Genomic DNA, 12,601 nt, shown 5'->3' with positions numbered 1-12,601 from the left:
TATGTGTTTTGGCATATTTATACGGATTTATTAGTGGGTTTTATGGAGTAGTACCCTTTGTGTTTTGGTATATTTATACGGATTTATTAGTAGGTTTTATGGATTGGTACCCTATGTGTTTTACTATAATTTTGCAAATATTTTATAGTGTTCTATGGTTTTGATCTTCAAGTGTTTTGGGATGTATTTGCATGTGTTTTACCGTGTTTTATGGTGTAGTTATTCCCATATAGTTTTGCATGCATATTTTTGAATTATCCTATGTATTAGCATATTAACTACAACAAATTGAGAGAAAACATATATCGTTCAAGAATCGTGATTTTTATGCTTTCAGATGAGTGCTTTGGCCAGTGGGGATACCGTTTCTTTGATGAGCCAACAGACGAGCTATGGCGAGTGCAGTGGTGCAAGTCAACGATCGGTGAGTCGCATGCTTTAAAGTTCCTCCGATTCCCATCATGTCGTAGGACGAATGGTCCGTAGCGACACGGGAATTGGTTGTAATTTTTATTTTTTGAGCGAGCATAGTGACCCACGAATATCACTGTATTATTTTATACAATGATAATCGTGCAAATTGCTTTTTTGTGTATTTTATGCCTTAGCTCAGGATAGGGTTTTCTTGTACATATTTACATATATAGATTTCGAGTTTAAAAATGTAGAGAAGTCGGATGACCCTCCGACTTCACAATACACTTACTTTTTTATATGTACAAGAATTTATTTCGCGATGAGCGGATTTCAATATCAAAGTAATAAGCATGAATACTATTAATTATTATAACTACTTACTTTGATAACGAAATCGCTCTTGAAATTGAAACGTTTTCCCGATTTTACTCGTGAAATTGGCTTCAGTTTAGTATATGGGCTGACCCCCAGAGGGGTCGGTATTTGCTCTTCAAGCATTGTGTAAAGTTCCCCTTTCGAACTTGAAATTCATTCTGTCACGTTCACTCATCATTCACACGAACTCTATCACATAATCATTTTTCCACCTGCATACTTTTGTGTAGTGAAATATTACCCCGTTAGATATTAATGTACCAGTCATGTTTCTAGATCAGGATTTTCTATTTTAATTAGTGTTGCGAAAAATTTCCAACGCGAGAGTAAATATGACTATACACTGACTAGTATTCGGTGGGAATCCTTTTGGTTTTTATTTGATGAAATTAGTTACAAGGATTCCGCGGCATGAGACCGTGAAACACCATCTCATGGGAGACAAACCCATGCATTACTAGGCCTTTGCAGGCGCAGCTTTAGAATACGGAACATATGAAAATATGTTACCATATTCTAAACTGTAGTCCTTTTGTCTATACTATGGGCGTCCGTCAATCTGACACCGTTGGATGCAACGTGTTGGACGGGCGGGTAGCGCTCTTAGCGAAGGGGTGCATCCTGTCCTGGCGTTACGACGTCCAGGCGGGGTGGGTGGTATGTAGCGTCGAGCGCAAGTTCAGGGGGCCTAAGAACCTCCGTTGCCAGCTGATATTAGCAGTGGACGTATGTTTGAGTCATATTTGCTCAATTTTGCATTTCAATATTTGCTCTTCAAGCATAATTTAAAGCTCCCCTTTAGTCATGTTGCTAGATCAGGATTTTCTATTTTAATTAGTGTTGCGAAAAATTTCCAACGCGAGAGTAACTATGACGATGCACTTACTAGTATTCGGTGGGAATCCTTTTGGTTTTTATTTGATGAAATTAGTTACAAGGATTCCGCGGCATAAGACCGTGAACACCATCTCATGGGAGATAAAACCATGCATTACTAGGCCTTTGCAGGCGCAGATTTAGAATGTGGCGGAGTACCAAATCTTCCATTTGATAAACTGCAGTCTTTTGTCTATACTATGGGCGTCCGTCAATCTGACACCGTTGGATGCAACGTGTTGGACGGGCGGGTAGCGCTCTTAGCGAAGGGGTGCACCCTGTTCTAGGCGGGGTGGGTGGTATGTAGCGTCGAGCGTAAGTTCAGGGGGCCTAAGAACCTCCGTTGCCAGCTGATATTAGAAGTGCACCATTTTTACGTCATAGTTGCTCTATTTTGCTTTTCAGTATTAGCTCTTCTTTCGTACTTGAAATTCATTCTGTCACGTTCACGGTTCTCGATCATAAACACTCATCATTCACACTTCAGCCTCACGAACTCTATCACATAATCATTTATCCACCCGCATACCCCGGTATAGTGAAATATTATCCCGTTAGATTTTCTATTTTAATTAGTGTTGCGAAAAATTTCCAACGCGAGAGTAAATATGACAATGCACTGACTAGTATTCGGTGGGAATCCTTTTGGTTTTTAAACTCAATCCAATATTTTATTTATTTAATCAAATTAGTTACAAGGATTCCGCGGCATAAGACCGTGAAACACCATCTCATGGGAGACAAACCCATGCATTACTAGGCCTTTGCAGGCGCAGCTTTAGAATACGGAACATATGAAAATATGTTACCATATTCTAAACTGTAGTCCTTTTGTCTATACTATGGGCGTCCGTCAATCTGACACCGTTGGATGCAACGTGTTGGACGGGCGGGTAGCGCTCTTAGCGAAGGGGTGCATCCTGTCCTGGCGTTACGACGTCCAGGCGGGGTGGGTGGTATGTAGCGTCGAGCGCAAGTTCAGGGGGCCTAAGAACCTCCGTTGCCAGCTGATATTAGCAGTGCACCATATTAGTGTCATAGTTGCTCAATTTTGCTTTTCAGTATTTGCTCTTCAAGCATTGTATAAAGTTCCCTTTTCGAACTTGAAATTCATTCTGTCACGTTCACGGTTCTCGACCTCACGAACTCTGTCTCATAACCATTTATCCATCTCCATACCTTTGTGTAGTGAAATATTACCCCGTTAGATATTAATGTACCAGACATGTTTCTAGATTAGGATTTTCTATTTTTATTAGTGTTGCGAAAAATTTCCAACGCGAAAGTAAATATGACTATACACTGACTAGTATTCGGTGGGAATCCTTTTGGTTTTTATGTGATAAAATTAGTTACAAGGATTCCGCGGCATAAGACCGTGAACACCACCTCATGGGAGATAAAACCATGCATTACTAGGCCTTTTCAGGCACAGCCATAGGGTACGGGACATTTAAGTATGTCGCACTCCATACGCTAAGCTGTTTTAAAGTCCTTTTGCCTATACTATTAGCGTCCACCACTCGGACACGTTGGATGCAACGTGTTCGATGGGTGGGTAGCGCTATTAGCGAAGGGGTGCATCCTGCCTTAATGGCCAAGTGCCATTGCGGCCAGGTGCCTTAAACAGGCGGGATGGGTGGTATGTAGCGTCTGGCGTATGAACTAGGGGGCCTAAGAACCTTCGTTGCCAGCTGATATTAGCAGTGGACGCATGTGGAGTCATATTTGCTTAATTTTGCTTTTTAATATTTGCTCTTCAAGCATAATTTAAAGCTCCCCTTTAGTCATGTTGCTAGATCAGTATTTTCTATTTTAATTAGTGTTGCGAAAAATAACGCGAGAGTAAATATGGCGATGCACTTACGAGTATAGGGTGGGAATCCTTTTGGTTTTGAAAGTCAATGTTTTAGTTAATCAAATTAGTTACAAGGATTCCGCGGCATAAGACCGTGAAACCATCTCATGGGAGATAAAACCATGCATTACTAGGCCTTTTCAGGCGCAGCTTTAGAATGTGGCGCACGACCATATGTTACATATTGTAAACTGCAGCCTTTTGTCTATACTATGGGCGTCCGTCAATCTGACACGTTGGATGCAACGTGTTGGACGGGCGGGTAGCGCTCTTAGCGAAGGGGTGCATCCTATCCTAGGCGGGGTGGGTGGTGGTAGCGTCGAACGCAAGTTCAGGGGGCCTAAGAACCTCCCTTGCCAGCCCTATATTAGAAGTGCACCATGTTAGCGTCATACTTGCTCTATTTTGCTTTTCAGTATTTGCTCTTCAAGCATTGTAGAAAGCTCTTCGTTCATACTTCAACTTCATTCTGTCACGTTCACGATTCTCGACTCTAAACATTCATCATTCACACTTCAGCCTCACGAACTCTATCACTTAATCATTTATCCACCCGCATATCCCAGTATCGTGAAATATTAGTCCGTTAGATGTTTATGTACTAGTCATGTTTTTAGATCAGGATTTTCTATTTTAATTAGTGTTGCGAAAAATTTCCAACGCGTGAGTAAATATGACAATGCACTGACTAGTATTCGGTGGGAATCCTTTTGGTTTTTAAACTCAATCCAATATTTTATTTATTTAATCAAATTAGTTACAAGGATTCCGCGGCATAAGACCGTGAAACATCATCTCATGGGAGACAAACCCATGCATTACTAGGCCTTTGCAGGCGCAGCTTTAGAATACGGAACATATGAAAATATGTTACCATATTCTAAACTGTAGTCCTTTTGTCTATACTATGGGCGTCCGTCAATCTGACACCGTTGGATGCAACGTGTTGGACGGGCGGGTAGCGCTCTTAGCGAAGGGGTGCATCCTGTCCTGGCGTTACGACGTCCAGGCGGGGTGGGTGGTATGTAGCGTCGAGCGCAAGTTCAGGGGGCCTAAGAACCTCCGTTGCCAGCTGATATTAGCAGTGCACCATGTTAGTGTCATAGTTGCTTAATTTTGCTTTTCTGTATTAGCTCTTCAAGCTTTATGTTTGCAAAGTCGAGTCACTTTTATTAAAATAGTCTAGTAAGAACGTTTATTTCATCGCTATCTTCTCCATTCGCTCTCGTCTTCGTCTTCTTTCGCGTTCATCCTCTAAGCTATCCGACTATATACTCCACCTCCCTGGGGGGGCCAGCCCATATACTAAATCAGAGCCGTGAAATTTTGCCGATATTCTTACTTTTAATAAAGTGGGAATATCATCTTTAGTTTTTGCTAATCATACGTTTTAGCTTAGGCATTTCAGCACACATGAAGAAAACTGGTAGGTGAAAATACCTTTGGCCTTGTTCATTTTTATGCCCAAAGCTCATTCGGGTACTTAGATGTACTCGCGTGGGTGGAGGGCGGTGGACAAGGTTTAGTTTTAAGTTTCATATATTTTGGCGACTGACGAAAGTAGTGAAACAATAGTGAACCACAATACAAGTTCCACATGTGTGTGTGTGGTTAGGATGTGGGATTTGTATCGTTTATTAACAATCTTAACTTACTATAACAGTACAAAATACTTATCAAGAATGAATTGAAAAATTTTTACATTAGATAATTTAATAGAATACGAAAATGAAATGTATTATTTTAGCATAATGTTCACTATTATTTGTCAGTCGATTTCAGCAAAAAGGTATGATTTTATTAGAGTGTGAAAGTTGAATTGAACTCGGGTGTCGGAGGCGTCCCGGGACGTTCTCCCTAGGTGTAGGCATTTTTGCACCCGGGTGGTTGTATGAGAACCGTGGAGTGAATTTTTGTGAGAATGATTTTTGCCCTTTTTTAAATATAGCGATAGGCAGGCAGGTAGTTTACTTCTGGTGTGATTGAGTTTAGTTTATAAGTAGGCAGGGCCAGAGCAAGCTTTCATGTTTCTCTTCGTATTCTCCTCTAATACGTGAGAAGCTTGTATCTGGGGTTGGAAATTAAAAAATCAAGAGGAAAAATGAAAATGCAAATTAATTAGTTGATTAATTAATTAATTTAGCATTCTCTCTTGATTTTTTCAAGGCCAAGCCTTATTAGTTTGTAAGTCGTAGTCGTGGTACTAGACCCGATTACAAAAATGAAGTATTAAAGTGAAAGTGCAGTGAAGTGAAGTGAAATTAAAAAGTGTTTTGTGGTTGGACATTTGCAAAAATTGTGCAGGTATGCGAGTAGCGATTCAAGGGATCGTTGCTCGTTTACGTGTTACGTTTTTACAAATGTCTGAGCAAACGTAAAATTTTCGCGAGTGATTTTTGTGAGGCTATTGCCGAAGAAAGAAGAGGCTATATGCTGAAGAGCCCCGGCAAAATTTGCCCAGAAGAGGGGAACTACTAATGGCTCTCCATCTTCGGATGGACAGTCATTCTGTCACTATGCTCGCTAATTTCTTTTTTCATTTTTTGTGTTTTTTTTTTAACGGTATGAATAATACCGTCCAGGACGTATTGAACTCGACATTTTACGAGTTCAATACCCAGCTCGTTGAATGGTCAACTCGCGATTTTATTTCCCCTATTTCTTTTTCGTTTATTGTTTTATTGAAATAAATTATTCTTTTCTTATTAATTTGCACATCAATTATATTTCATTTTCTTATTTTAATTATGTTCTATTTATTTAAAACATACTCTGAGATTGTTAATGGTAATTATATTTTCTGTTGTCGGCATTTTTCATTTCAATTCTAATAGAAATTATGATGTTAATTATATTTTTTATTTCAGCATTTTATTTCAGCATTCTATTTCAGCATTTTATTTCAGCATTTTATTTCAGCATTTTATTTCAGCATTTTGTTTCAGCATTTTATTTCAGCATGTTATTTCAGCATTTTATTTCAGCATTTTATTTCAGCATTTTATTTCAGCATTTTATTGAATTGTTATTTTCTCAATTGTTGAATTATTTTTTAATTGTTACTGAAATTATAATGTTAATTATATTTTCTATTCCAGCATTTTATTGCTGAATTATTATTTTGTTAATTGTTACAGAAATTGTGATGTTAATTATATTTTCTATTTCAGCATTTTATTTCAGCATTTTATTTCAGCATTTTATTTCAGCATTTTATTTCAGCATTTTGTTTCAGCATTTTATTTCAGCATGTTATTTCAGCATTTTATTTCAGCATTTTATTGAATTGTTATTTTCTCAATTGTTTCTGATATTAGGATGTTAATTCTATTTTCTATTTCAAGATTGTATTGTTTAAATTTTTATTTTATGTTGTCTGTTTTGAATGGTTTCACGTTATTGTATATCTAATCCTAATAATTATATTTTCCGTTACAGCATTTTATTGTTAAATTATTATTATTTTCTCAATTCTTTCTGATATTAGGATGTTAATTTTATTTTCTATTTCGAGATTGTATTGTTTAAATTTTTATTTTATGTTGTATGTTTTGAATGGTTTCACGTTCTTATGATTTTAGGGTGGGTCACTAACGTAGCCACCTCCATGTGGTGTGACCTGGTAATTGATATCGTTTTCTAAAGATAACTTTTAGAAAGCGATATCAAGCTAAGAGCTACAATAAAAAAATTTATATATTTTTGAATTGGGAAACAATAGTTTAAATTCAGAAAAGTATTTTCGGGATTGCAATATTACCATATAGAACGTATAACTATAGTAATTTTATAGTTCCTGAAAAAGGAACTTGTATGATTTTTGACTAATTACAAATGACTAATTATCTCCTTCTTTTGGTGAGAACTCGTGGTGAGAACTGGGCAATCGTTATTATTTGATGACTGTATCATTATTTCTATGGTACATTTATTAATTATACAGCAAATAATACGAGCAAATTGGCTGCGAAATTTATGCTTTTTTTTTCTATTTAATCTCTGTTACATATTTTTCAGGAACTATGCCTTTCAGATTCTGAAGTGTATCACATTGCAACTACAATTTTACGGAACGAAAATTAATAATAATGAATGGATGGTCAGTATTGTTTAATTATGTACTTATACATATAGCTATCGTAGCATACACGTGTCATTTAGGTGTATGCGAAAGGTGACATAGTATAGCATGCTGTTAGTTGATAGGGTTGATAACATGCGATAATTGAGATGGCGCTTAAATTAGTTTCTGTTCGGCCTAATTTTCGATGAAACGTTGACTGTTTTACCGACGCGGAATTCGAAGTTCGTCCTCGACGCTCGCATCACCTTAAAATCAATCCAGGATGAAGGACTGCTAGCGACTACTACAGTTAGTAATTGGTACTAAATTCCAGTGGCGCATGCGTGTTTGATCCAGTTTAGATGTGGCAATTGGGTACTGTGAGGTACCATTAGGAGGAGATCGACATAAATGCGCTCGGCTATCAGCGTTATTTTGTCGAGTCCAGTACCCGACAACAAGATGTCTCATCCTGATTATGAGCAAACTGCTCACGATCATGCTGCATTACTTCTACTTTTGAGGCCGATTGGTACACAGATCAAACAAAAAACTGTTACCAGGTTATGTGAGCGGATAATTAAAGCAGGTAGTAGATTCAGCCTGACCGATTCGACTGGTGGAACACGTGAAATTCTTGCAAGATTTGTTAGGGAGCATCCTGTTGAAAATAATGATTGGGGAGATTTTCAAACCCACAGGAGATTGCTGGGTTTAATTACATTCGGCAAATATGACAATCAAGCAGAACTAAATGAGTTGTGTAGAGTTCATGAAAGTTTAAAAGTAAAGTACAGTGCAACATTATATGATTCACGGGCTGTACTGTTTGGGCCATTGGAATCAAGTAATGCCCATGAACCACCAGCATCATTCAGCACTCCTTCTAATTTTAAAACTAGAGCTGTGTTTTATGTTGACGAGACATGTCCTGATCTTGAGATTCATGTCATGGAGTGCCTCAATTCTCTGTTTTGGATTCTGGAATCCAAAAGATTAGAAAGGTCTAGAGAAAAAATAGACAGGGTTTCTCTTTTATTAGCACCTTTTGAAAAGAAAGATTTCATAGGATTGGATCTTGAATCTAGAAATAATAGAAAAAGATGTGTGGGTAGAATGACAAAACATTTGGGTGATCTGTGTCTTCAAGCTGGACTCCCAGCAGATGCTTTAAGTAATTATAATTCTGCAGCTAGTGTACTACAAGCTGTGAATGACTGGCTGTGGTTAGGGGCAGCATTTGAAGGTTTATGTGCTGCTTCTGCTTTAGTATTATATCCAAACATGTGTAGAAGTCTTCCATTGCAAAGAAATTCTTCCCTTCAAGAAGGAAGCCCAGGTAAGCAGAGGTATGTATAAATCATACTTCCACTTTCAATTTAGATATAGAACCTTAGTTATAGTTCCTTATACTTAGGAGGGGTTCACAAGCTGTTGGTGCCTTACCATCACCACCTGCTATAGACGTGATAAAATCCAGTATACCACATATTTTGTTACCTGAAGAAATATCAAAGAAATATCGCGAAGCAATCGTTCATTACAGCAAATATCAATATGCTGGCATAATTGAGACCGAAGCCAGCTTTAAAGCTACGAGAATATCGATAGAACAAAATTGTACTTTACAAGCTGCTTCGTATTTAAATAATGTAATACTTATAAATCTGCCGTTAAGCGAACAAGAAAAAGTACGTAACTTAATCGGAATATTTATTAAGTCATCAAATATAATGTAACTAAGTGTGTGCAAAATTTTAGATCGATAGGTTTACTACATTATCCGATTTATATACGAGTTTTGGTTTTGTTAGAAAAGCATCTTTTTGCTTAAGATTAGCAGCAACAAGACATGTGTCTCAAAATAATCCTAATCCAGATTGGCAGCAGTGTTATAACTTAATGCTACAAGCCACTTCTGGATTTAAGTTGTCTTTGGATCCTGCCGATATGTCTCCTGGTAATTTTTAATATAAAGGTACCAAGTCCTTGTATTGTATTAGGATAAAACATTTAAAAAATTATTTGCACAGAAAATCATCGGGGTTGGCCGGTTATTCAAATCCAAGTAATAAATGATCTTGTCGCTGCTGCTAATCGTATGGGTAATCCAGCGCTAGCAACAAGGCATATGACATTTTTACTTCAAACGATGTATAATTATTTAACTCCTAATGAACGCAAAGAAACGGCTTTGCAACTTCAAAGTGTATCTCAACAATGTGAGGGTGCTCCCGTACCTCTTGTAAGTTTCATCGAAATATATCGCTACTCCTAACAAAGAAGAATAAAATCTTTTTCTCACTAGGTTTTAGATTCTGGTACAGTTATACCACCGGCAAATTTAACAAATCTCCCGAAAACAAAATCGTTTGTTCTAAAAAATATGCAGCCACATCTTCAGCCTCAAAAAATTGAAAGAGTCAAAGAAGATCATGGTCCCTTTCTATTCACACCAATTAACTTTGGATCATTAGAAAGAAAAAATATATCTAAGAGCAAAGTTGGTGCGTTCACATATCGATTTAGATATCGTTTGTAGATTTAGGTGCATGTTTTGTATTTAAAAAAAAGATATAAATGGTTACAGATTATTTATGGGTAGAGGGTGACATTTGTGAAGTATCAATGCAACTTATCAATCCTCTTCCGTTTGAGCTTCATGTTTCTAACATGAGACTTCTTACGAACGGGGTGGTATTCGAATCAATTCCCGAAAGTATTACGCTTCCTGCTGAATCAGGACCAATTGCAGTTACCTTAGCAGGCAGACCCAAAGAAGTTGGAGATTTAGAAATTCTTGGTTTTAGTACGCATACATTGGGGGTGAAATCTAACTGTAGACTAAGATATATGGAAGGAATGGTTCATTCTCTATACACCGTTGAGGTGGTTCCAGCCTTACCAAGAATAGAAGTGGCTACAAGTTTACCTCAAACTGCAAGCTTTAGTTCTGGGGACAATATAGTAACTAGTGCAAGTGTATCGTTGTACGGCGGTGAAAGGTACATTTCATTAGACGCAAGTATCAATGATACTTGTACTCTAATGTTTTAAGTCGAAACGTAATTTTCACTCTTATGTCATAGTGCCGAGTGTACCGTCACCATTACTAACAGCGGACAAATTCCAATTGAAACAATCGAACTGTCTGTACAATCTACATTGGATGCGATAACCGAAAGTAAGATATTTAAATGGAGCGATGAAAACTTAATGACACAATTGCCATTACAACCTGGTACCAGCGCCAGTCTTACTTTGTACTTGTATGCGGCTACAGACTTCATAGCACCTACAACCAGAAATGGTAACGGTGTTGATAATATTTTCTACGTTTCTTCAATACAAAATCTGATTTTAATTAATCGTTCTATATCTTTTAGACATTAGTAGCAGTACATATCTTAGTCAGCCGAACAGTTTAATGTCTCATTCAGGACACAGTTCCTTACCATCTAGATTAAGTTCTCCGTCACATACGAAACGACAATCCGAATTAACTTCCTCGTTTAGATCAGGCTTAAGTTCTCATTCCGGGCATTCTTCCTTGGCGAGTTCGCGTTTATCAAAACTTGCCGTTCCATTACATACATCAAACGTTATCGAAGGACAATTAAAAATAAAGTATTCGGGTGGCGCAGGCTTGACGGCTGGTTACTGTCGCACATCGTCAGTTTTTGTAACTATCGAAATGTTACCTAGCGTACAAATCACGAATTGGGATGTACTTCCAGCAGAAACGTAAGTGATAAATAGGAACAATCTCCTATTTCAACTACATAGATTGCTTTTTTTCAGGCCATCGCAATTTTATCTAGTACTAGATTTAACAAATATGACCAATCATGAAATGGAATTGCATTATACGCAAACTAAATGTATATACATGGAGGGTAAAGAGCCATGTAGAATCCCCGTGCCGGTGGATAGGTGTCCACTTAGTAAATTATCTATGGTAATGAAGAATTTAATGCACTTAATAGAACCAGTTTGTAAACATTCCTGTTCATATTTTATTGGTAGTTAAACGGGGCTGGTGATATCGGAGAACTTCAGAAAGTCTGTTCTGAACACATTGCTTCGTTAGTTGATTTACGCTGGCAATTATTAGGCACAGAGTCGATCGGCAAAGCGACCCTTTCGGGAATTACTCTCACCCAAGATATGTTAGATCTTGTTAGGATGAGCCCTTTGCAATGGGGTAAGTTTAAATGGTTATCCTACCGATTGTTTCCTATAACCCCCCATTATATCCTATTAATTTAATAATTAATGAACATTGTTCGCAGAAATAAAAATAAACGATACAACTGTCAAAGCTCAAGATGAACTCACTTGTAGTTTAGGTGAATGCGTTAGCCTTGGAATAGGGATATGCAATGCGTTGGAGCATCCCTTGAGTGATCTCGTGTTATCTATTAATTTTTATCAAGATCATCATAACGGTGTAAACAATTATCAATTAGAGACGAGATTATCGATCGCTGGTGCAAACAAAGTTATGCTTCCATCAGTAAGTTACTGTAGTCACAAAGTTAATCGCCATGTGCATTTTATGTTGTCCCTATAAGTGTTTCTTTTTTAGTTACAGGAATATGGAAGAATTTATCACGAGTGTCGCGTAGTGTTCTTCACAGCAGGACAATACAAAATAGATATTCGATGTAGCAGTAAAGAATCAGCCCCGAACACCCCAGTACTTTGTTCGGAATTGATAAATGCTGGACATACGTGGCGTTATATACCACCAATTGAAATAACCGTTGATGATTATTAATACACATGAAGGTATTTTGTGTGCAATTATGTAATATTTGTAAAAAGGAAGAAAAATAAATATGCTTTGTTACGATAATTATATGTGACGTAATTTAGTAATTGAAACTTTTACTCTTTATAATAAACTATCAAAAAAAACTTGTGTTCCAATTGTTACTTATCACCTAAACTACCGGTGGATAAAAATGATTTGTATTTGTATTTTTCAAACAAAGTATTTTACGCGAAAA

At 37.3% G+C, this 12,601-nt stretch overlaps 1 protein-coding gene across 1 annotated transcript; it reads left to right on the top strand.

Moving 5' to 3' along the window:
- Positions 1 to 7,137: 7,137 nt before the first annotated feature.
- On the top strand, positions 7,138 to 12,447 carry LOC114880345 (protein brunelleschi). Its single transcript, XM_029196264.2, has 12 exons — positions 7,138 to 8,938; positions 9,007 to 9,280; positions 9,351 to 9,549; positions 9,623 to 9,834; positions 9,898 to 10,096; positions 10,180 to 10,594; positions 10,679 to 10,899; positions 10,976 to 11,333; positions 11,391 to 11,547; positions 11,616 to 11,793; positions 11,882 to 12,105; positions 12,178 to 12,447. Exons 1-12 carry the CDS (start codon positions 8,001 to 8,003, stop codon positions 12,367 to 12,369), a joined length of 3,567 nt encoding a protein of 1,188 aa, XP_029052097.1. The 5' UTR covers positions 7,138 to 8,000; the 3' UTR covers positions 12,370 to 12,447.
- Positions 12,448 to 12,601: the final 154 nt, after the last annotated feature.

The sequence above is a fragment of the Osmia bicornis genome, chromosome 14 (genome assembly GCF_907164935.1).
Source record: "Osmia bicornis bicornis chromosome 14, iOsmBic2.1, whole genome shotgun sequence".
Taxonomy (NCBI): Eukaryota; Metazoa; Arthropoda; class Insecta; order Hymenoptera; family Megachilidae; genus Osmia; species Osmia bicornis.
The sequence above is the reverse complement of the archived record's forward strand: the minus strand, read 5'-3'. Positions and strand labels throughout refer to the sequence as shown.